The sequence below is a fragment of the Artibeus jamaicensis genome, unplaced genomic scaffold, assembly GCF_021234435.1.
Source record: "Artibeus jamaicensis isolate MK-2021 breed Jamaican fruit bat unplaced genomic scaffold, CSHL_Jam_final contig_518, whole genome shotgun sequence".
NCBI lineage: Eukaryota > Metazoa > Chordata > Mammalia > Chiroptera > Phyllostomidae > Artibeus > Artibeus jamaicensis.
In genome coordinates, this window is record NW_026521870.1 from 2,407,896 (window position 1) to 2,434,511 (window position 26,616).

Here is a 26,616-nt window from a genome sequence, read left to right on the forward strand (position 1 = left end):
TTTTAAAAACTTTTACTTTTTACCTAGATGTAATATTTTAATTGTAATCTTGTATTTCATCTAACATGAGAATATCCGTGATAGTTCTTTCTATTTAACCTTGATCTTGTCAATTCCTTTCTTTGTTGTTTGAAACTCTCAATTAGGATGGGTATTTAATGACTCCAATACAAGTTAAATCATATCCTAAATACAATACAGTTGGGAAAGCAGTTGTTAGGTCAGAAATCATATAATTCTTTATTGTTTCAAGCTTAAATTACTTTTTAAAAAATTAGCTGCATTGGCCCTGGCTAGTGTAGCTCAGTGGATTAAGCTCGTGCTGTGAACCAAAAGGTCGCTGGTTCCATTTCCAGTTGGGGCACATACCTGGGTTGTAGGCCAGGTCCCCAGTTGGGGCCATGTGAGAGGAACCACACAGATATTCTCTCCATCTCTTTCTCCATCTCTTCCCCTCTCTCTAAATAAATAAATAATTTTAAAAAATTAGCTGCATTGTTTCATAAAAGAAAGTTTTTAAGCCTAAGAAAGACTTAGAGTTTATTTCAGTGAAGGTTGAGAGCCAACCTTGGAAGCAAAACATCAGTGGATTGATAAAATGCTCCAGAGACTGGCAGTTTTGGGGCTTATTTTATACAGTACAGTCAAAGAAGGTGACTTGAAATCCACTGGTGTTATGTTAAGGAGGCAGGAGAAAGTAAAATAGGATAATCTCCCAGAATGGATAAAAAACAAAGTGGGAGAGATACATAATTCTTTTATATTGATGGATACACAATAATTAACATTTAATAAATGTAGTTTACAGAGGTATGCAGATGAAAAATAACAATAGGAATGTTGGGGTTGTCTTGCCCAGTTACCAGGGTGTTTATCTCTTACAGGAGATGGTTCTGTGTGGCGTGGGCCCAGCTCCCACTTGGAGGTACACAGGACCCCCACCCACGGATAGGTTCTTCCATGGGGAATCAGGCTGCATTGAACCTAGGCTGCTTTGAGACTGAGCTGTTCCTTTCAAAACAAAAACAAAATCCAAGCAAACCAGTATTTTCAAATTAAATCCTTTTAAAGGAGGGAATGAGACACTAACTTAGAGTCTTATCTCACACCACCTGCTGTTATTTCAACTTCTGCCCAACTTTTTCCTAAATGATGAAATCTAAAGATCCCTTATCAGGGAGACATTCAGCAGCCCCCCAAAAGCTACTGAATTAGCTTAAAACATTGCTCCTGTTCCCCAGAGAGCCCATTCCCCTTGGTTGAGGATTCACAGAAACCTTCAAAGAAACTCTTTAACAAATAAAAGAACCTTTTTCTGAAATTCCTCCCACCGCAAGCATGGTGATTACAGAACCAGTCTCAATTTTGCATTTTCTCTACCTGCACCTTTAAACCCTTATGCAGGTAGACGGAGGGAAAAGGCAAAATTGAAGGGACTGCAAGAGGCGGCTTAAAAGAATTTGATGAGATGCTTGTAAATTGTCCTATAACTAGTTGATGTTTTTACAGCTGATTAAAGGGAAACTCTTTGCTCTTTCTCATTGGAAGCCTAGACCTAGTTGGGGGTTGTGCCTTGGGGAAGGCCTTGTGGGTGTTTTTACAGTGTGCCTTGTGCCTCTTAACTGCTTGACCCATGCCCTCAAGGTTGCAGCAAGTACTTGGGAAAGAGAGGAAGGCTCCTGCTTACTAAAGAAGGTACAGTTGCAAAGTGGTCACAAGAGAGGGTGACCTAGGGAGAAAACCCTTTTCCTCTGAAATCCAACACACACACTACAGCTTAACTGAAAAGCACTTGGTGTTACCGGCCTTTACCTGGGCTTACGCGTAGGAACTCTAGCCAAGTTGGTGTCTTGTCCATAACAATGGCTCATATCCCTGGGTCCCTTTCACGGGTGCCAGCTGATGTGGACCCTTGCTCGTGGGTTCATGCGAGGTTGTGGATGAGGCACAACATCAAATTCTGTGGACGAAAAGGGACAGCACAACAGCCACTCTCAAGGGGAGAGAGCCCCGACCCTTGACATTTATTGCTTTTCTGGGCACATTACATGATGGTCCTCATTTACTATGCAGAGGTTTAGTTTGCTTTAGGTAGTTACTTTTTACAGAAAACAAAGGAGAGGATGCCGCTAATCACATCACAGAAGAAGGATATTTGCAAATGCAAAGGGAAAAGTGACTGACCTGGTTAAACTCATCCTTGGAAGGTTTTCCTTGGATTTTAGGAAGTTACTTTAAAGATAAGCAGTAAATGTTTCTGCCTCAAGTCAGGGTGAGGGAGTTTTAGCAAAAGCAAGTCTCAAAGCAGTCTAGGTACAATGTAGGCCTGATTCCCTACTGGAGAACCTGTCTATGGGCATGGGTCCTTTGCATCTCCGAGTGGGAGCTGGGCCCTTGCCACACAGAATGGTCTCCTATAATCTCTGGAGGTCTGGAGAAGAAATCATCGTGACATTTTAAGTGTGTTATCCTAGACACACAAAAACAATTAAGACTTGCTCAAGATAAAGATTAGTCTGTCACATAGGTGCAGGTCCTGATTTCTCATTATAACCTCTTCAGTTAGGGATTTTTATGATCAAAACATTCCATGTTGTTACCTTCAGTTAATGAGTTTGTTAGGCCTGCCAGGTAGCCAGCCCCCTGTTCCTCCACAGTTCCCTGTCCTCTTCCTGCTACCGCCACATAAGTAACTAAATTGATTTGACATGAATTTTATTTTGTTATGGCCAGGATGATGTAAGGTTTTGTAGTTATTTTGCACATGCTTTTTAATTAGGTAGAAGTATAGGGCCACAATTAAGTCTCCTTTTGGCATGGTTTAGCTTAATGTCATTTTAGCTTTAAAGGATCTTATTGGAGAGAGGGTAGGATCGAGATAGCAGAGGGGAGTTGGGAAGTGGATGAAAAGGTGAAGGGGATTAAAAAGTACAGACTGCCAGTTATAGATTATGTCACAGGGATATAATGTACAGCATAGGGAATAGTCAATAATATTGCAATAACTGTATGGTGACGTGGTTTTAGAATTATGGTAATCACCTTGTAAGGTATGTAAATGTCTAATATTATGTTGTATACCTGAAACTAATATAATAATGTGTCAAATATAATTTAAAGCTAAATTTTAGAAAAAAAGGTTTTCTTGGATATTTAAACTTACGAACTAAGTGTGTATTGTTATATTCTCCTTTCTGCCTGTATTTTTTTAACTAATTCTCTTATTTTCTTTCTATATATACTAACCTTGTCCTTAAAGATACCGGGCTATTTTATTAAAAATTTCTTTATATCTTTATCGCTGTACCTAAGACATCTATCACGTTATAAACCAGCTTATCTCCAATAATTGAAAGAGAATGAGGAAGTGAGTTGCAAAATTTGTAACTCTTGTTTTTCTTTTTCTTTACATGGTTTTGGCAATTTCCCAGACTATTTGCTTGAGATTTGTTGGTTTTACAAAGGAAAGATTTGTTCAAATGCTGATTTCAGTGTGTTAAGACAAACATTGATCCATGAGTTTTAGGGACTGTGTATTTCCTTTATTAGCCAAGTGAAAATTTCACATTTTTTAAGATTTATTTATGTGAACTCATTCTTACTTTGTTATCATAGGTGTGCTTGTGCAACTACGCCTCAAACATTGCCATTACTTTCCCCCTTTATTTTAATTAAAGCTTGTTATAACCTGTGCTGAATGTAGCCAAGTTTTTATAATATAGAATAGAATGCTAATATGGTATTGTGTATAATTTTAACTTAAATTGAGATTTAATATTTTGAGAAGCAAAGGGGGCTATACATTTTTCTTTAAATTTTAATTTAAATACAGCTGTTTTCCCCCCATAAATACAACATTAATTTTAAAGTAAAGCTTTTGTACTTTAGGAATGTAGTTTTTTTTTTTTAATTAGTATTTTATTTATGTTTTAGAGCAAGGGGAAGGGAGGGAGAAAGAAGGAGAGAAATACCAATGCAAGAGAGAAACCGGGAACCAAACCTGTAACCCAGGCATGTGCCTTGACTGAGAATTGAACCAGTGACCTTTTGCTTTTGCTTGGCTTTGCCCATCCAACTGAGCCAACACTGATGAGGGCCAGAAATACAGATGTTTTAAACTCTCATTTCCTTAGTATATAGAAGTGAAAAATATTGTAACCATTACATTTTAATCATATAGAAAATTTTAAAGATATAATTTGCATATGACACTATATTAGTTTCAGGTATATAACACTGCGATTCATTATTTTTATATATTGTGAAATGATCACCAAATAAATCTAGTAAACATCCATTACCACACATAGTTACAAATTTTTTTCTCTGGTGATGAGAATTTTCAAGATTTACTCTCTCAAGAACTTTCAAATACATAAGACAGTAACGTTAACTATAGTCACTAAGTGTACATTACATCCCATGACTGACTTTTATAACTGCAAGTTTCTACCTTTTGACTCCATCACCCATTTTTGTCGACCTCCCACCCCTGCTTCTGCCTGTCACTAATCTGTTCTCTGTATCTGAGTTTGGTTTTGCCTTTTTGTTTTTAGATTTCAAATATAAGTGAGGACTTAATAGTGTTTGTCTTTCTGATTTATTTCACTCAGTATTAATGCCATCCATGTTGTTGCAAATGGCAAGATTTTTTTTTTTTGGCTGAATAATATTCCAGTGTATGTATAGAGCACACATACTTGATCTAATCATCAAGTGATAAATACATAGGTTGCTTTTGTGTCTTGTCTATTGAAGATGCAGGGAACACTATAGTGTTTGAGGACCCTCCATACTGTTGTCCATAGTGGTTGCAGCGATCTGCATTCCCTCCAGTAGGGCACAAGGGTTCCCTTCGCTCCACATCCTTTCCACCACTTTATATTTATTTATTTTCATTAATAACCATTCTGTTGTAACTAGTCAGTCACATTGTGGTTTAGATCTACATTTTCCACATAACTAGTGATGTTGAGCACATTTTCATGTACCTATTGGCCATCTGTATGTCATTAGGAAAATGTCTCCAGATCCTCTGCCCATTTTTAAATTGGATTTTATTTATTCATTCATTCATTCATTTATTTTGCTGTTGAGTTGTATAAGTTGTGTGTGTGTGTGGTACTGTGCTCATTTTGCAGCAAAACTTGACATGAGATATGGCTGCTATTCATGTTGTACTGTAAAAAATAGTTGTGTTTTTGTAGGTTAAAAACAGATCAGTAGTAGCAGTTTCCCATGCAGTCTTAATCTTGATTTAACCTACTTAATGTGAATATTTAAAGATTTTGATGTAAAAATATTAATGAGTTAATGGAAATGTGATTGTGTAGTTAATAGGATAATAAGTCTTTAATATGTCAGATGTATCTTTATGATGCATAAAGTCTCTAAATTCTCATATCTGAGGATCTAAAAGCGTGGTGACCAAATGTCCTGACAGACCTGAGGCAATGCCTGTTTATACTTTTTGTCTAGGTATAGTAATTAATGGTGCTTTCCCTTTCCTTCTCAAAAGCCCAGAATTGAATGATAAATTATGTGTTAACCCTACTATTAGCAGATATTACTGCAACATATGCCTTTGTTATGGTAGGTAGGTTTATGAATGAGAACATTTAATCTCATGACATCATTCTTTTGTTCTGGTTAGAGTAAAATGCATAAAACTCTTCTAATACATATGATTATATATTAGACAGGGTAACCTAAAAATTGATGGGAAGTTGAGATCTCTCTTTTCTTTAGTGGGGAGAATTTATTAAAAAGCACACTGTCGAGAAATAGTTATAAAGACAAAGAGGTGGCCAAGATGAATATGGTAGAAGTGCCTCTTGATTAAAAAAAAAGTAACTACAATTTTGGAGTTCCTTATCATAGTATATGCGTATATGCAAAAATTCCACCCCCCAAATTATCTGAGGTATAGGTAAGGGTAAAAAGTCATTCTTGTCTTCTTACTGGTTCAGAATTAACATAGCCTAGCTGGATAAAAATGAGGTACTCCTGAGCCTGAAACTAATTCAAGGGAATGTTTTATATAATGATTTCATAGCTCCTCTATTCACAATCCCAAACACTGAAAAATATTTTTTTCTTACAAAATTGTAGCTATTGTTTATTTTTGTTGTTTTATTTTCATCACCAGTTATGTACTCTATACCTCTATACCCTCTTCCACCTGTCCTGGAACATCCATATTGATGATATCGCTCATCCTTGTGACTAGTGAGAACTGAAGATATTCCTGGATGGGTTCTCTCTGCCTTTTGCAAGTTCATTTGTTCAGACAGTGATGTAGGGGCTATGTACACTAACAGAGGAAGGCATTCCATGGTAATGGAGGATAGGACAAGGAATGATTGAAGTGAGCTCTGGGACCCCTTAAATAAAAGTACTAGGTAGCGATAGGGCTCCAAAACAGGTTGGGAAGGTGAAGGATATAACCCTTATTTTGTTGGCTTTTTTTCCCTCTCTCCACATATTAAGTTTCTAGTGTAGTGATGCCTAAAAACAACTATCTTCTTGGATCTTTATTTGTTGGGGAATCCTTTTTCTTTTCTTTATGTGTATGCATGCACACACTCCGAAACCTGGGAAAATCTGCATTTGAAATATATTGAAATGTTGTTTTACACAATTAATTTTTTAGTAACTGGAGATGGACTGGTCTTTGATAATTCTTCAAGCTACATTATACAAAATAATAAGACCTATTCTTTTACCATGCAAAAAATTGGTATTCCCCCCCCCCAAAAAAAAAATGGGAAGCTCAGAAGCAATTTATTCTGAAATAATGAGGAAAGAAAATTATTTTTCTCCTAACTTTAATGAAGCATTTTTTCTTTCTTGGCAGAATGACATTAACACAGAAAATATGGTCAGCTCCGTAGATTCTGACAAACAAGATTCTCCTCCTCCAAAACCACCAAGGACCCGCAGGTATTGTACGTCACACTTTGAAAGGATACTTTCTATTTTACTACTCACTGTGAATTAAAATAACAAGTTCTGAATATATCTAAATTTTCTTTATAATTTTATCATTCTTTTATTTAAGATGTAGCATAAGTGTAGTAACTAATTTGTCCTGGTGTACTACATAAATTATGTTTCACTTTGATAAAATTAGTATGCTGAGTAAGAATAGTGATCATAACCATGTACTGACTATAGCTCATGTTTTGGTGTGTTGGACAACTAAAATTTTAAATATTCTAAAGATTATCGTTTCTCTTAATGATTATACAGGTAGTATGTTTGCCAAAAATATGCAAATTAGAAAGGTTATGTGAAGATGTTTCATAACATTACTAACCAAAATTAGCTTACTCTGTACATTTTTTTTCTCGTATGAAGTTTTTTCTTGTTTTGTGGGTTTTTTGTTGTTGTTTCTTCTTTCCCATTTATTAGTTTCAGGTGTACAGCATAGTGGTTAGCCAGTTATATAATTTATGAAGTGATCCCCAATCCCCTGAATAATTCTAATACCCGTCTGCCACCATACATAGTTCTTGAGATTGTTTGTTTGTTTGTTTGTTTGTTTGTTTGTGAGAGGTGAAGGGAGGGAGAGTGAGAAAGAAACATCAGTGTGTGGTTGCTTCTTGCACACCCTCTACTGGGGATCTGGCCTGCAACCCAGGCATGTACCCTGACTAGAAATCAAACCAGCAAACCTTTGGTTTGCAGGCCAGCACTCAGTCCACTGAGCCATACCAGCCAGGGCTATATACATAGTTTTTACTAAGCTCATTTATAATAGTTAAAATCAACTTATACTGCTAGATTAGTTATGTAGTAGTATGGAAAAGGTATAGAAAGTCAGAACGATTTAATTTCAAATCCTTTTTAGCCACTTAGTAGCTTTAAGGTCATGAGTAAGTCACTTACTTGATCCTTGTGGCCTTTCTGTTTAAGTATTGTCCTCAGGATTAAATAAAATATGAGAAGTTACAATCAAGTTACTGAATTATTTTTAAAAAGAAGCACAGTCAGATCTGTAATAAAATTATGAAAATGACTTATAGTGTCTTGTCTGAAGCACATACCTGCCCAACTGATTGACCTTACCTCAGAGTAAGACTTGCTTTATATAGGACTCACCAATTTTTTTTCCCTTTTAACCTTGATAGAAGTTACCTTATGTTGGGTGAGGTGAACAGGATTTGGTCTTGGCATTGAGTCACTGCACCTTAACAAGACCATTCCTCTTTAAAAAGAGAAAAAAGACTACAGCTATCCTCAGTAACTAAGGCAAGATACAGTAGTTGCTGTAGTCTCCGATGGCCCTTGCGGTGTTTCTCTAAGGAAGATCAGGATGCTTACAAAGATGGGTTTAAGTCTCAGCACTTCAATGCTCAGGATGTTAACTGTGCATTAATAGAACTTCCTGGTAGTTCTTTCCTGTTTGATTCCCACTATAGTATCTACTGAAATTGGGATTTTAATCTCCTGTGGAAGATAGTCAGTTAAAAACCTATAAACTGTTCTCTAACTTCTTTGTCCCACATGTGAGTCCTAGAAGAAAGTGTACTGGGTGTAAATTAAACTAAGAAATATTTTGCTATACTAATATCGTTTAATTTGTTTTTTGTGATTGAACCAGTGTGGTTTTTAAAGTGTACCTTGAAATTTGTGATTTATATGGTTTTCTATCTCCAACAGTAGATAATGGTAGACTATTTCTAATTTTCAAGGAAAAATAGGAATAGTATGTTCTGAATTTTAAACCTCTTACATGTCATTTCACAAGTTGGGGTCCTGTTACTCCTTAATAAACAAAAGGATAATAAAAGTAGCAAATGTGTAGTAACAGGAAAATATCCATTCAGCTTATGATATGATTTTATTTGGAGATATGTGCTGAATTTTTTATGTATGTGACTTTATATTAATGTGTAGGTGATTTTTTAAAAAAATTCAGGCAGTAGAGCCAAATGGCAGAATTCATTATGTTCCTTGTGACTAATTGGTTGAGATGAGGTTTGGAACTATTGTAAATTGTTAACTGAAAATAAAATCACAAGAGCTGAGATCAATGAAAAGTAAAAATGAGACCCTGGCCAGTGTGGCTTAGTGGATTGAGAGTGGACCTGCGAACCATAGGATCACCGGTTCAGGTCCTAGTCTAGGGCACATAGACCTGCCTGGGTTGCAGGCCAGGTCCTAGATTTAATGAGTCATACAGTTTTGGTTTATAAACACTTAAGTAAATCATATTATAGATTTTGAATAGCAGGTTTTCACTTTTCTATTTTCAAACTAACAGTTTTATTTTTTTTCTCACTAACACCAGCATGCTAGAAGTGTACCTTGTTAAACTGTCAACTGATTTAACTACAGAGACACAAAAGGGTGTGTGCCTTATTAAATTTTTCTTAATCCATTCAGTATTTCAGCGACAGTGACAGTATATCTGATGCTTGCTTATGCTTCTCAATTCAATTTTAGGTGGCAATACAATTGAGAAGACAGAATGTGACTGAGTCTCTTTTAGACATTTTGATATCTAGGCTGGAGGTAAAGATTTGAAGAATAAAAATATAGGAAACTCAGGCATGAATAAATTTTTTCAGAAATTTTGTTGTCTAGTTACAACAAAGTATCAAAATATTATGGTAAGCACTGTAATTTGTAAAGAGTAGACTAAGAGAAAGCTGTGAAAAGGAAAAGGAAAAGCAGAAAATAGTGGCATTAAAGAGGTCACAAAAGAGCAAGTTTTGTGTCTGTTAGAAATACATCAATATCAACTTCCTGTAACGGTTGCCTGAGAGAGTGAGCTGGATTTTCAGACATCTATGACTCTTAGAATAACCTGGATGTTCTAAAGTGAAAGTTCATATGTGGGATCAAAACCAGAAACTGAGTTCTGCTCAGATTGAAGCATTTAAAGCTACCTGATTTTGGGAACCCTTATTTAGTACAGGATGTTATGGGATTTTTTGGCAACTAAGGACACTGGGAAAATAGCAAGTAGAAAATCAGGTAATAGGAGCAATCCATATCACATAAAACAGTTACTGTTCTACTTCACTGTTTTAAAAAGTGTCTTTGGGGTTTTTTTAATTTTACGTTTATTTTGTTGACTTATTTTTTTCCCCTCAAAGCTGTGGCTAATCCTATATAAGCTGCTGTGATTTCTTTTTCTTTCTTTCTTTTGTTTTTTATGAAGGGTGACACAGAATTTTTTTTAAATATTTGTTTGTTTGTTTGTTTGTTTATCTTTAGATGGGAAGGAGAGAGGGAGAGAAACATTAATGTATGGTTGCCTCTTGTGCATCCCCTGCTGGGAACTGGCCTGCAACCCAGGCGTGTGCCCTGACTGGGAATTGAACTGCGATCCTCTGGTTCGCAGACCTGCGCTCAATCCACTGAGCTATACCAGCCAGGGCTTGTTGTGATTTCTTAAAAGTTTTTTATTGTTGACACCATTACAGAGGTTCCCTGTTTTTCGCACTTTTGCCCACCTCCGTTCCTTTGTCCATCATCCCACTGTTGTCTGTGTCCATGGGCTGTGCATACCTGTTGTGGAGCTAACCCCTTCACTTCTTTTATCCAGTCACCCTTACTCCCTCCCCTCTGACATTTGTCAGTTTATTCCATGCTGTTGACTTTTTTTTTTTATCCTCACCTGAGGACATGCTTACTACTTTTAGAGTGAGGAGAACTCAGGGAGAGGGAGAGAAACATCGATTGGTGCCTCTCCTATGTGCCCTGACTGGAAATAGAACCCTTGACCTTTATGTTTATGGGATGACACTCTAACCAACAGTCACATCAACCAGGGCCATGTTGTTGACTTTTTTAAACCCAAATATACTGCCTTGAAATGGTTAATTTATAAGAAAGAGGGGAGCAAAGTGGCTGAATAAAAGAAGAAAATAGTTCTGTAGTTCAGCCAAATAGGAGAAGGAAAAGTTAAAAGAATGATCCTTTTCAAAATACCGAATACCTGGAGATAACCTGAAGTAGAAAATAGAAGTGTATTCATTTACATTATTGAAAAAAAAAGTAACTGTTCTTGGTTGGAAAAGTTAAAAGTCACTTAGCTTCTTTCAATGATGTTTAAACTATCAGTTCTTTGCATATTTGATACAATTCTCCTCAGAATCCAAAGAAGCTCTTTTCTGAACTTGACAGTGTAAGGCTTAAGTCCATTTGGATAAATAAAGAGGCAAAAATGCCAAAGAAAACGTTGAATGAAAATACTGATGAGCGAGAACCAACCCTTAAAAAAATGATAAAACAGTATATTTAAAAATTTGTTAGTGGTATAAGAATATAACAGTTGACAGAGTTGAATCAGTTAAGGAATTGGTTCTTTATTAATTAATTTCACATGTACTATATAGGGAGAAATAAAAGGATTATTTATTGCCATATTATTATATTAACCATTTGGGAAAAATATATTTAGGTCCTTATACCACAACAAATATCAAAGTAAACTTCAGATAGTTAAATATTTTATCAATAAATACAGAAAGTCAAATTGTTGAAACAAAAAATATAATTTAATGTTTGAGAAACTTAAAGAAGGGTTATATATACAATGAAATGATAAAGGAAATCAAAAAGGACAAGATTGATTTATTTGACTACTTAAAAATTTTAAAGTTCCACTGGGGTAGGGGAAGGAAATGGAGGCTACTGTGCTTGAATAACAATTAAAAAATGTGAAACAAAAAAATTTTTAAATAAAGAGAAAAATAATTTTAAAAAAGAATGTTAGCCCTGGCTGGTGTAGCTCAGTGGATTGAGCGCGGGCCTGCGAACCACACGATCGCGGTTCGATTCCCAGTCAGGGCACATGCCTGGGTTGCAGGCAGATTCCCTGCAGGCCAGTTCCCAGCAGGGGACGCACAAAAGGCAACCATACATTGATGTTTCTCTCCCTCTCTCCTTCCCCCACTTCCCCTCTAAAGATAAATAAATAATAAAATATTTTAAAAAAATAAAATTTAAAAAAACCTGAAAATTGTTTGAAAATTGTTTAAAAAAAAAAAAAAAGAATGTTAAAGTTCCCGTTGAATTACTTATTCCAAGTTGGCATTCTTTAGCCCTGTCTGGTGTGGCTCAGTGGATTGAGCGCCAGACTGTGAAGCAAAGGGTCACTGGTTCAGTTCCCAATCAGGGCATATGCCTGGGTTCCAGGCCAGGTCCTCAGTGGAGGGCGCATGAGGGGCAACCACACATTGATGTTACTCTTCCCTCTCTCTCTCCTTTACCCTCTCCCTAAAAATAAGTAAATGATTAAATAAATTAAATTAAGATCTTTTAAAAAACACTGGCATTCTTTAAGATAAATAAGGGTAGAGTTGGGCAAAATGCATAGTTATTCATGCTTGCTGTTATTGTCTTAGTTTTTATGCTTTCTGTTCTTTAATTTTTTCTTAATTCATATGTTGTTTTTTTTCCATCATTAGAAAATACCTTTGGTCTCAGGTATAATTTTAAGTTATTGGTGGTGGTCAGAGTACATAGTAAAACCAAGAAATAAAGGTTAAACACAAGTGGAGCATCCTTCTTAAATGGATATTAATATAGCTGACCTGCATGAGCTAGCTGAGTTACCTGAAAACACAAATCTGTCTTCCAGTCCTGTGTGTGTGTGTGTTGTTACTCTGGAAGAATGGATTGGTTTTGGGGGGATTTTGAAGTGTTCTGAAATTTTGGCTGTCATTTCTTTCACCTCTGTAATCTTTCCATCCTATGTGGAAGCCAACCTATATCACTAAAACGAAGGTAATTTTATGAGTTTCTATGAAACATTAATTTGAAACATAAGTTATTAATAGAGTTAATAATTTTAAAGACTTGGTCAAGCAAATTAAATGTAAATTTTTTATTATGAAGTCCAAACTTCATACTGTATTACAAAGACCTGAAATAAAATTCCAGTCCTTTATAGTACAGCTTCACCCTATCCTTTTAGCATTATTTTTCAGTGTTTCTCTGTACTCCTTAGGGACCCAGACTATTGTGTTCACTGCTTTGTCATTTTCTGGTACTGGTATAATACTAATTAGCATTTAGTAGTCCTTAAATGTTTTGTTTCTGACAAGTGGAACAATGCCTTCTTCAGAACAGATGCAATTTAGAACAGTATTTAAAATTAGAATGATGCAAATCATATTGTATCTCTACACTGGAACTTTTTTACATCAGAATATCTAGTGAAAATAGGAATGTTGGGTAGCATAGTGGTAAATCAGTATGTGGCATATTGTTTTTTTGTGAATGGGCTTTTACCATTTTTGTGCATATACAAGTGGTATAAAAGTATAGTAAGCCTTTTTTAAACCAAACTTAAAATAAGAAAGGATAAAGGGAAAAAATTTGTCAGTGTAATTAACAAATTTGAGTAGCCAAAAAGGACACAAGGAAACTTTTGTAGGTAATGGATATGTTTTACCTTTTTGATTGTGGTGATAGTGTCGTAGTGTATGTGTCCAGATTCACTGAATTATGTACATTAAATATCTGCAGTTTGTTTTGCATATCAACTCTACCCCAATAAAGCTGTTTTTTAAAATGTGAGTAGTCAAGAATATATTTACTGTGTGTCTATGAACATCATGCATAGACTGTTGCTTCTAAAAGCATTTTTAAAAGCCCTGGCTGGTGTAGCTCAGTGGATTGAGCGCGAGCCTGCGAACCAGACAATCGCGGTTCGATTCCCAGTCAGGGCACATGCCAGGGTTGCAGGCAGGTTCCCTGCAGGCCAGTTCCCAGCAGGGGATGCACGAAAGGCAACCATACATTGATGTTTCTCTCCCTCTCTCCTTCCCTTCCCCTCTAAAGATAAATAAATAAAATCTTTAAAAAATAAAAATAAAAGCATTTTTAAGATCATTGGTTAAAGAAGTCAGTTTGAACACTTACCTTTGGTCCATTTCTAAACTTCCTACAATTTATACATATCTTTATATATAAAGATTAAAGGAAAAAAACACAATTGGAGCAGAGATGGCATCAAATGAGATGTTGACAAAATATTGAAGGGAACAGGACAGTGACCAATGAAAAGGGACCATTTTTCTTTCTAACAAAGAAAGCTGAAACTTGCTTTCCTGTAGGCAGGAAAACCAGTAAGAAGCAAAATGATTCTCTTCAAAGAACCTGCCAGAAAGGCTCAGAAATCAGAGGTCCCACTTAAGCTGTTGTATGACACTGAAAACAAGAAGAGTACTTGAGTGTGTTTATAAGGAGGATTTAGAACCCCATATTCTACCCATCAAATTGAGCAGACAGGTGGCTATTTCTCCTATACCTTGTTTGGCACACAGTAGGAAGAATTTACTCTGGAGTGGCTGAACAGGGACTCTCTGGATTCAGGGACATTAGGTCCAATTAATGGGAGTTGTAGTTAGTGTCTTACTCAGAACAGGAATCTGCCTACTGACTGATGAGATCCTCCAGCCCCCTCGCTTTTACCCTTTATTTCACTCCCAGAATACTGGTAGCCACTTCTGGTGCTGACACCCTCCCTAAAAAACCAACCAGCCCAAGAGAGGAAAGCTGTCATCATTATTGACGGTAGTGCCCATCGGTGATACTGCAAGGGCTATGTTGTTCCCATGCAGTAAGATGATCACTAAGCCACAAGCTCTTCCCATAACACACATACACATCTTCCAGTCATTTAAAATATTTTATTCTTTTTTTTTCAAGGTGCAATTTAAGAGATTAATTTTTTATGTATACATTTGTTCAATAACAGTTTATATTCAACACCATGCTGTGTTAGCATCAGAGGCGCACAGCACAGTGGTTAGACCATTGTGCACTTTAGAAAGTGAAGCAAACCGGGAATGATCAGACATTTGAGAAAGCCTGTAACATGAAAGACAACCTCAAATAAGCAGGGGAAAAGGAACTGGAAGGAAATGGAGACAGTACACAGTAGGAGAAAGAGATAGGGGAAGTGGACAGATGTTTATTATTTTTTTCATTCATTAGGAAATAATGATACCATGAAATAAGAATTGGGTAGTAAAAAATAAGCTACTGGGAATTAAAAATATAACAGCATAAATTTTAAAAATCAAACAAAAATTGGAAGATAATCAAGGATATCAGCCATGAATATGAATAGAGAGAGAAATTGCAGAGGGAAGAATCAAACCAAGAGGGCTGTTAAATAATAATAGTAGTAGTAGTCTGGAAGGAGACCAGAAGTAAAAAGTCAGCAAATAAATAAAAGTTTCCTAGTAACAAAACATTAATTTTAATTATAGAAAGTTCTCAATATAGTGGATTAAAAATTATTATACAGTGGTGCCCTAAGGATTTTAGACAATTATTACCTGAGGTTACAGAACATCAAGAATAAAAAAAAAGCCTAAAAGCACCAAGAGAAAAAAAAAGGTCACATTTAAAGAACAGGAATCAGAATTAACAAAATTCTGAAGGAAAATTATTTCTAATCTAGAAATACTTTATATACTTTTTCAGAAAAGTCAGTAACATTGAAAACATAATAAATATACAAAGCCTCAAGAAATTTGCTTCCTATATATAGTTCTTTTTAAAAAATGTTTATTGATTTTAGGGAGGGGGGGAGGGAGGACAGAGAAAAACATCAGTTGGTTGCTTCCCATACACTGCCCAACTAGGGATTGAACCTGGGACCTAGGTATATTCCCTGACTGTGAATGGAGCCCCCAAACTTTTGGTGTACTGACCAGTGCTCCAACCAACTGGGGATTATATAGTTCTTAAGAAGCAACTAGAGGATGTATAACCCAGCAAAACAAGGGAGTGTACCTAGAAAAAGGAAGGTGGGCCCTGGGAAAGAGGAGTATCACACAGGAGAGAAATCATCTCCGTGGTGCCCCAAGGAGCCAATGTGTCCCACGCTGGAACAGGAGGCCCACAGTTTCTAAGAGCGTTGCCCATGGTGTCGATAAGTTATCTGGTGTGCCTGACTAGTTGAGAGGAGGTGTGTAAATTGTAAGAAGGGCTGAATTACTGATGATACATAGAGTCAAGTCATCGGAAACACAAAGCAGTTGTCAGGGGAAAACAAGGATGTGTATAAGAGAAATAAAATGGTTGTATCACTGATAAGAATCATGACTACAGTCATAAGATGGAACTAAACAAAAATTATAACATTACTGTGTTGGGAGATGAAGAAGACACACAGTAGGAAGACAATAGAGAATGTATGAATTAGATTAGAACAGTTTATAGATTTTAAAATATTTTGAGATAATGTAGGTAAATCTTAGAAACAGCTATTAAAAACATTGAAAGTTGACATTGGTAGCTAAACGTCTATGTGAGGGGCTTCTGTTTTGCATTAAAAATCTTGGATTTGACTTTTTAAACAGTGCACATGTATTACTTTGTTAAACATTCAATTTTTTAGTTTGACAAAGTATAATTTTTGTTCATAACCACAGGCTCTATATAATAGACTTAACTACATAATTGTTACCTATCAACTTGTTTTTAAAAAGGTGAAGATTCTTAAAATAGCCTTTTGTTAATCTTGTTTTTCAGTTGCCTTGTAGAAGGGGATGCCAAGGAAGAAATACTGCAGCCACCGGAACCGCACCCAGTGCCACCCATCTTGACGCCTTCTCCCCCTTCGGCCTTCCCAACAGTCACTACTGTGTGGCAGGACAATGACAGATACCATCCAAAGCCAGTGTTGCACATAGTTTCATCAGAACAACAGTTGACAGACCTCAACAGAAATTATAATAAATCAACAGAACTTCCAGTGAAAAATGAATCAACTATTGAACAGACAGATAAAAAATTAGAGCGAAATTTAAGTTTTGAAATTAAGAAGGTGCCTCTCCAAGAGGGACCAAAAAGTTTTGATGGGAACACACTCTTGAATAGGGGACATGCAATTAAAATTAAATCAGCTTCACCTAGGGATCCAAAAGTTGATGATAATTCTCAGAATTCCTGTGTGGATTGTAGTGTATCACAGTCAAATAAAGCTGCAGTTATTTCACCAGAAGAATCACAAAAGAATTCAAACACACCTCCAAGGCCAGACCGCTTGCCTCTTGATGAGAAGGGACATGTAATGTGGTCATTTCATGGACCTGAAAATACCCTACCTGTGCCTGATTCATCTGAAGGAAAATTCTCAGATAACCACTGTCAGACAATGAAAACTGTGAGTTTAACACCGAGCCCCACAATACAAGTTGAAACGCAGGATCTTGTGGATCATTGTAGTAGTTCACCTCTATTCAGAGCACCCCTCAGTTTTACTAATCCTCTTCACTCGGATGACTCAGACTCAGATGAAAGGAACTGTGATGATGCTACGACCAAGAATAAAACTAGTATTTCAACAGCAAGTGCCACAGTTTCTGCTGCCACTAGTACTGAAAGCATTTCTACAAGGAAAGTATTGCCAATGTCCATTGCTAGGCATGATATAGCAGGAACAATACATTCAGGTGCTGAAAAAGGTAATAATAGTATCTAACACTTAAATATTTTTACTATGTGCCAGTCACTGTTTTAAGCACTTTAGCTGTATTAATTAATTGTGTTTTATTCCATACTTTACTTTAGAACCTACAGCAAAATTTCATTATTTTAGATTAGAATTTTTTTAAGTAATCTGTTTCTTAATTTGATCACATTGCATTGCTGGGTTTTCTGTTTTCAAAATGTTTCAGTTGTTGTAACTGAAAGTTATCTATACTGTAGCTTTCAGTGTTTTGTATGGGTCAAAAATTTGTCTCACTGGCCCTGGCTGGTGTGACTTGGTGGGTTGAGTGCTGGCCTGCTAACTGAAAGGTCTCTGGTTAGATTCCCAGTCACATGTCTGGGTTGCAGGCTAGTCCCCAGTTGGGGCCATGCAAGAGGCAACTCATAGATGTTACTCTCACACATCAATGTTTCTCTTTGTCTCTTCCTCCTTTCCCATCTCTCTAAAAATATATATAAAATCTTTAAAAAATTTTTATCTCACTGAATAACAAATAGTTTAAGGACAATTGCTTAAAATAAGGGTGGCACAAATACAGTAGAGTGGCTTGATTGGCCATTTAATTCCACTCGTGTTTATAAAAAAGTACTTTGTTATCTTTTTTAATGCTCTTTTCAGTACAGAAACATTTTTACAAATTTTTATTCACAAATGCTTGAAAAAGAGGCTGCTTTCAATCCTGGGTTTAACCAAGACTTAATATTGCAACTACTCAGCAGAAGTATGTGAATTTTAATCCAATCAGTAGTGAGTGGGCTATATCTGTATAAAGTCATCACTGCTATTATTTAATTAAGCAGTCTTACCATATCAAGATAATGTGTGCACTCAGTTCCTAAGCTGTATTATTGATACTTGAAAATCTCTGATCTGCTAAAAATAATCATTGGCTGCCTTCTTAAACACACCAAAAAGTTGAGCGAGAATGGATAAACATGAAAGCTGTTTGCTGATAGATTATCAGTGGCCTTTAACTTATCAGTCACATTGGTAGTAACACATGCAGACTCTTATTTGTAATGTGCTGACAAATAAGTACTGTGAACTTGAAAGACGATTTTCCGATGAATAAGTACCACTCATACTGTGGTGCCTTTATTTTTCCCAACTCACACATACTGTATTTTTTATTTTGAGAATGTATCTGATGAAGGAGTGAGAGTGAGTTCCCAAAATTTATAGGATTTTCTATATTGAGTCTTCTGTATTTTATTTGAAAATAATGGATACCACAATAAATATTACTTTTACCAGTTTGACATAATTTAAAAGTGTTAATATCTTTTTCTCCCTCAACTTAAGAGTTTTAAAAATAACTACTCAAGAAAATATGTAGACAAGAAATTGTCATTTGGGGTGCCCCACCCCCTTTCAGCTATGGAGTCTTGGGCCTAGGAAAAATTTTTTTATGATTATTAGAAATAGAATTTGGTGAGGGCAGGAAGGATGGATGAAATGATACGCTTATTAAATTTACTGCCACATGCCCAGGTTTTTGGTGATAACAGAAAAGAGTTCCTTTAAAATACCACATACTGTACAGGGATAGTTGAAAGCACCCTACTGTATGTACATTGGCTCTCTTCTGCTTTTTATTTTATTTGTATTTCAAAGCAAAAATAGGTATAAATGTGAGTTCTGTTTCTTTTCACAAGACTATGCTAAATTAGTCTGGTGAAGATTTTCAGTGAAAATCTTCAGTTTAACTCAAGATTTTCCTGTGTGAGTGTTCTGTGCCACAACGTAACTACAAGCAGTTCTGTTCTTAATGTCATTATTTATCTTCAGATGAACCACTGGCTCAAGAATAGATTTTTGTTTTAGAACTTGTTGGGGAGTTAAACATACCTAAAACAACCTTTGGCATAAATTGCTGCCTGACAGAAACTCCTGGCTATGAATTTTTATTTTAAAACTGACTCTGGTATACTGAAAGATTCTCAAACTTGGTTACACCAGGCCCCCATACAATGTATTCACAAAAGTCTGTGTAAAAATGTGGTGTTTAGAGGTTAAGTAAGTAACCTCTAAATCAAGTTTATAACATAGGAAAGATAATCCAGAGAAACTGAGGGAGAATCATGCAGGTTTAAAAGCAAGGGCCACAGTTTGGAAATAAAAAAGGCTTTAAGAGAGAAGAGGTATAAGTTTCTAAAAGATACTTGATACTTCTTAATGTAAACAAGCAAGACTGTCCTTCCTGATTTGTTCACTTAATTATGAGGTGGCACCACAATGCCAAGATTTTGCATCCTTTTCTTCTAACAGCCATCTCTTTGTTACTTTGATTTGTTAATAACAAAAGGGCAAAGGGAAGGATGATGATTGCTCAGACTGTCAGTTACTAAGTATTGGACTGGAACTTTGCTCTTAGCAGGACACAGAACTCTTACTATCTTGTATATTCAACTAAATAAATGTTGAGCGGATAATAGCAATCATACCTGGCTTGTGCTTCTTGAAAATTGAAAATGGTTTACTTAATTTTCAAACTCTTTTTAATAGACAGCCTATCAGATGTGGTAAAATAGCAAAATACCATGGCAAGATTTTATAAAAAGAATTGTCAAGGCTGAGACAAAATAATACAGCGTCCTCACATTTCCCTTTCTTTACCTCATCCTCCCTAACCTAAGGGTCCACACGTGGAATTTTATCCTCGTGTTTTCTTTCTCTGCCTTTCCAGTGAAACCTCAAAAGATCTAATTCACCTTACGCCATAGTAAGGCTTGGGGAGGCTTAGTGCATTGTGGTCTCTAAGAGGTAATTTTGTTTTTATTGAAAAGCTTTTATATGGCTTCAGATAGTATTATCATACTCATGTGCTACTGTTCAGAAGATTTTAGTCAATATATGAATGGACATTCAAAAAACTTTTATGTATAGTAGAAAAATTACTACTTCACATCTGTTATTTTAATTGTAACTGTTTAAAGAATGACTGAACTACATAGTTAAAATGAGTGGCATTTAAAAACTAAACAGGATAGATGGTGTGAAGTGTGGCAAAACTCACAAAGTCCAGTTAGGCAGTTGATTCCAGTTTGGGAAAAACCGGGCTTAGGTCGAAAGACAAGGCTTTCCTTTGTGGATTCAAAGCACCATCATCATACCCACTAAAGAAGTCACTGGCACTGGCTTTCCTGGAGACTGCCTCTAGGCTCAGAGGGCAGTGTGATGATGTTTGCAGGTTTGGGGAAAGTTATGGGAGAGTCATTTTCTCTCTGTGATGGATTTCATTGTTATTTCCTGAAAGGGCTTATAATTCTTGACAAGTCAAATGGTAAGGATTTCTTGTTTAATTTTTGCATTTTAAAAAACTTTCAGATACTTATGGCGGTGGATTGAGAATGTCAAGAAAGCTTTCTTGCGTAGATAATATGATCATTTTTTATGAGTCAGCATTTTTTAACAAAGTACATAATTTGTTTAAATTTTATGTATTTAATATAGATGTTGCCATTAGTGAAGATTTACCTCCTCCTCTCCCTGAAAGAACTCCTGAGTCTTTTGTATTAGCAAGTGAACATAGTGAGTATCTCTTCTAAAAATGCTTCATACTCTAGTTTAAACTCTGAAAAACATGGCTGATGTTAATGTAGTTGGGATTAAATTAAAAAACAGGTTTGAATTGATATTGACAAATGTTTTTAATTTCTTGTATGCAAAAGACCTTTAAAAATGTTATTTTTACTTGCTAAGATAACTAAAATGACTGTATTTATGTTAAATACTATAATGCAGTTAAATGCAATTACAAATGTATTTGCAGTTTGGTGTTATTTGTGCCAGTTCAGGTAAATAAGTATTTAAGTTGGGCTGTTAGTTGGGCATCATTCCGTTGGTATTGACTGAAGGACACTTAAGAGTATCAGTGAGAACTGGGAATAGTGATCATAATTTAAAACCCTAATAATACATTTCTCTTCTTACCTTCTAGAAAGAATACAGGAATAGCTTTAATATATTTACAGTGTTTCATGGTCCATGGAGGTGATCATACTCTTAACTGAATTACAGTTCACCAATATTTTATTAATTTTAACTGATTTTAAGAATGTTGCTCTGGCTGGTATGGCTCAGTGGATTGAGCACCCTCCTGCAAACTGAAAGGTCACCAGTTTGATTCCCAGTCAGGCACATGCCTGGGTTGTAGGCCAGTTCTCAGGTTAGGGGTGTGCGAGAGTCAGCCCATTGATGTTTCACTGTTTCTCTCCTCTTTCTCCCTCCTGCCCCTCTCTCTAAAAACAAATAAATAAAATATTGACATATATGGCTTCACTGTTTTAAAAAAAAGAATTGTTAAAAACAGTGAAGCCATGTACATCAGTAATATTAAACAAATCTGTCAAATCTGTAGATTATAGTGAGTTTATAATAAACTGATGACTGAATTTTTTAAATTAAATTTTAAGAAAGGAAACTTAAGAATAATCTTAAATTGAGAGAAGCAAGAAAATTTTTTATGAAAGTGATAGTTTCTAAAAATCTATAGAATGTTTTTGTGTATTATCTAGCACAAGAAATTTTAGGAAGTAAAGATGTTAATTTTAATTGTAAGATTTCCTTTTTCTCAGGTACACCTGAATGGAGTGAACTTGAAAGTCAGGAAGAGTCTGAACAAAAAAAATCTGAAGTGAGTCCTTTGGATTGAAATAGCTAGAGCTCAGTATTTTTGTTCTTCGGTTAATTTCTCATACGGTCATTTATTATAATAACTGCTAGCTTAAGACTGTTAAATATATTTTTATTAGCATTTGTTATGCTAGCTTTCAGGTGAAATGTGAGGTCTGAGTTTTTTAAAGGGGAGCCTGGTCTGCTTATGACCATCATCTCACTTCAGAGTGTGACCTTCCCAAGCTGCTTTTGAAATTCATAAATTATTCTGGGGAATGAATGGAACTGGAGTTACTTTTTCAGGGTCATAGAACTTTTCTTAGATTTTTTCCCTTTTGTTATAGTACTAGATACATTACCTTTCTTTGATTTTTTTTCCTGGTCACATGAGGTTTCCTTTCACATTTAGGAAATGTGTTGGTAGCTAAATATTTTACCCATGGAAAATAATAGTTTTTCATCAACATTAATTTTTTCATATTTCTCCCATATTTTAATATCCCTGAAATTGGGGTACATGTTTAGAGCTGCTTAAAAGCATTGATACACTTTTTAATAAAATAGTAGTATCCTATGATAATTATGTTATATTTCTAGTTTATGATTTATAAATATGGCAAAAGACTGGCAAAATGTAAAAGTATATATGTTTTTTTGAATAGTAGCTCCTGCATTTTCAGTTTTTATCCAGAAGGAAAAAAGAAAAGGCATTTCCCTATCCTTTTACTCCCAATATAAAATACTGTACATTTAAATTTTTTAAGTCTAATTGAAAATATCATTGTTTTCTTTTCCTTTGACACTGAGTATCTTGATAAGTCTCAATTTCTTGGGGCCTGTACTTATTAACAGACCAATTTTTCTGTAGTTGTTAATAAAGCTATTAACTGTCTTCTTTATAGGGCTTGATAACCTCTGGAAGTGAAAAATATGGTAAGTTAGATTTTGTTCCTTTTTGCAATGAATTATATAAATTAAGACTGAATCTGTTATTTAACTATGAACTTGGCTTGCCATTGATTTCCATATAAAGGCATTTCACTTACAATTAGCACACAGTATAACTACTTTAAAGAAATATGCTGAGATCCAGGTGTTTGTTTTTTTTTTAAGATTTTTTGTGGCGGGGGGGTGGGAAGAAGAGGGAGAGAAAAAACATTGACTGGTTGGTTGCCTTTCGGACGCCCCCAACCAGGGGCCTAGCCTGCAACCCAGGCATGTGTCCTGATCAACATCAAACTGGAGACCTTTCTTCACTTTGTGGGACAATGCCAACCTACTGAGTCACACCAGTCAGAGAAGATCCAGGATTGTTAAATAAAGTAAGAACATAAGGAGAATCTTCACATTGCATAAATACTCATTTCTAGATGTCCTCAAGAATACTTTATGATATCCTGTGCTCACTACCCTAGCATTTATATTTATCTGGGCCTCTAAAATCATGTTGCTCTGGAGAGAAAACTTGTTCATTTAATTTAGTGTCCATATTAAAACAATTAGAGGATTCTACATATGATGCTACAAGTAATGGTAACAGTGGCTTTGTTTTGCATTTTATATCATCCAGCAGGAGGTGTTCACACAGAAACTTGTACAGAATGTCCACCTACTTCGAGTAAGAAGAAAGATCAAATGCCAGAAAGTCCAACAAAAGCCACAGATATTGGTAATTTCAGGATCTGAATTATGTTAAGTTAATGCTGGCGAGATTGAGCAAAGTTCATTGCCATCATTGTAGGATATTCTTAAGACAATTTATTAAGCTTCGTACTCTAATTTATTCAGTTTCTTAAATGAGATAACCCCCTCCCCCAATTGAACATTGGTTTGTGTTTATAGTTTTACTTATTTAGTTGGAATTCTAAATTCCCATGTGGAAGTTTATTTGTTCCAGAAAATAAAGATGTCTGGTATGGTTTTGACCGTATAAAAATATTTCTGAACACTAACCAGTTATTGTGGTGTTTTGATGATAGGTTTTGGTAGTCGCTGTGGAAAACCCAAGGGACCAAGAGATCCACCTTCAGAATGGACATGATTCAGGAAACCAGAAAACACTTTAAATTATACTGGAAAATTCAAGTGCCACTGAAAGCCAGATTAATAGTATTCCATCTTAAAAATGTGGGACTAACAGCAGTGTAGATTGTTACCTAAGCATTTTTTGCTGGGAGCATCTACCTGCCTTATACTACACTTAGGAAAAAGTATTACATATGGTTTCTTTTGTAACTACAAGTATTATTGCCTTAATGTCTCTTAACCCTGTTACACGCTGCTTGTAAACATGTTAATATAGTAATACTTTTATGATAAATTGAGTTTAAGGACTACTCTTTTGCTAATGTTTTATCATGTATGCATTATTTTGTATATGTACAGGGCAAGTAGGTATATAATTTGATAAAGTTGGAGTCATAAAATATTATTAACAGAAGATGTAAGAAATTTCTGCATGGTCTAATCTTTGTGTACCTTATTTGTAAACTATTTGCCCTGAAGTTTTAGAAAATAGTTTCTGAATTTTAAAATTGCTGGATTCATGCAGCCAGCATTACAGGTTATCAGAGATCAAAGATTGTAATAATAATACATTTTGTAAATTGTAAGGAAAAAGTTATTTTTATATTATATACTGTCTAATTGTCTATTCTAATTGTCCTTGTTTTCATCTAGTCATGGAGATTCAGTAAGTGCCTTGGAACAATATTGAATTCTCTTAGCTCGTGTGTGTTACTTTAATATTTGAACTCAACTGGGATTAGAAGACTATCAAAATACATGTATGTTTCAGGATATTTGACCAGCCATTAAAAAACAAAAACAAAAAACAGTTTTATAGTGCTTACTTGTCTTAGTTTTTCATTCGTTATTCCTAGGAAATTAAAGAGTTATTTTCTGCCTTCCTGCTGGCTTAGTCTTACCATACAGTCACAAGTGCGAACAGGGTTTAATCTCTTAATTAAAGAAGAGGGAGCACCTTCTTCAAACACATGGCTTTGCAGTTGTCATACTAATTTTGATGCTGGCCTTTGAGTCAGCCCTAGGCATTACTGCCTACTAAGGTACTAGTAAAACACCAAACATTTGAGTTAGTTTCTTTCCATCACACTACTGGAGCACAGGTCCCATCTGTAAGAACCAAGTTTGAACTGTGACATCATGGATTAAAGTTAGTGGACATCTATCTTTGCCTTCTGCACACAAAAGGTGGGGAAGAAATTGAGACTAAATAAAAGTAAGGTAGATTTACCTTATGTGAATAGAAGGAAGATCATTGTGGAAGACAAAATACAACTACATGCCAAAATATTTTTAAAACCAAATGGTCTTCGTGTTGGATCCCTTAAAATTTCCAGTTTTTCTCCTATATTTTGGTCATAAGGAAATATGAATACAATTAACATTCACAAGAGATAAACACCTTTATAGCATATTCATTTAACTAATAAAATTTATACTGAAGTAAAGTATAACTGGGAAACATTTAGTCCCTTCATATACTTGATAATTTGTGTAATACAGTATTAAAATCATTTGTGAAGATTTTTTTTTTTCCTTGGGACCAGGTTTCTTTTGGAACACTTATATTGAAGCATAATGTATTCAGAAGGGTGCAAGAATCATGACAATGTAGACACACGCCTCTGTGTGATCACCACCTAGGTCAGACGGTAGAACAGATGAGCCACTAAGAAGAGTCCCTCTTAGGCTTCTGAAATTTGTTATTCTATGTATAGCAGTTCATTTTTCATTGCTATAGAGCTTTGTATTGTATGAGTGTATCACAGTTTGTCCAATCTGCTATTAACAGACATTTGGGTTTCTGGTTTGGGAATATAACAAATTATGTTCTGGTGAACATTTTTAGTGAACTATTTGGTGCACTTAATATACATCCATCTGCCCTGGACTGGGGTAGCTCAGTGGATTGAGTGCAGGCCTGTGAACCAAAGGGTCACCAGTTTTATTCCCAGTCAGGGCACATTCCTGGGTTGTGCGCCTGGCCCCCAGTGGGTGGCGTGTGAGAGGCAACCACACACTGATGTGTCTCCCCCTCTCCCCTTCCGCTCTCTCTAAAAATAAATACATAAAATATTTAATATATGTATATCTGTTGGGTATATACCAAGGAGTGGATCTTTTGGATTAAAGTGGTTCTGATTGTTATATATATTAACACTTGGTATTGCCATTATTTTTCATTTTAGCCATCCAAATGGGCATACAATGGTCTGGCATTAAGATCTGAATATATATTCCTTCATGACTGAAGTTGAGCACATTTTAATGTGCTTATGACCATGTGGATATTCTCTTTTCTGAACCACCTGTTCGAGTCTCAAGCAGACACTGTGGTGGTCGCTATTGAAGCTGAGTATGCACATACAATCTGGCAGTTTTGCACCTGTTTTTCTTTTGAGTTGTTTTTTTCTTACTGAGGAGTTGGAGTTATTTATATATTCTACATTTTATTCCTTTTGGATTTGATTGGTTTGCATTTTCACATTATTAATGATGCTTTG

At 35.5% G+C, this 26,616-nt stretch overlaps 1 protein-coding gene across 3 annotated transcripts in view; it reads left to right on the top strand.

Annotated features, from left to right (window-relative positions):
• PTPN12 (protein tyrosine phosphatase non-receptor type 12) overlaps positions 1-24,923 on the top strand; it is an 86,245-nt gene extending 61,322 nt beyond the window's left edge. For 2 of the 3 annotated variants that reach the window (XM_037162215.2, XM_037162217.2), the window contains 7 exons: positions 6,857-6,942; positions 16,510-17,444; positions 20,924-21,001; positions 22,048-22,106; positions 22,990-23,020; positions 23,658-23,756; positions 24,067-24,923. In XM_037162215.2, coding sequence (XP_037018110.2) covers positions 6,857-6,942; positions 16,510-17,444; positions 20,924-21,001; positions 22,048-22,106; positions 22,990-23,020; positions 23,658-23,756; positions 24,067-24,128 — 1,350 coding nt within the window. In that variant the 3' untranslated portion in view covers positions 24,129-24,923. The remainder of the gene's footprint in view (positions 1-6,856; positions 6,943-16,509; positions 17,445-20,923; positions 21,002-22,047; positions 22,107-22,989; positions 23,021-23,657; positions 23,757-24,066) is intronic. The other variant, XM_037162216.2, reaches the window with a different exon arrangement.
• The last annotated feature ends 1,693 nt before the right edge of the window (positions 24,924-26,616 follow it).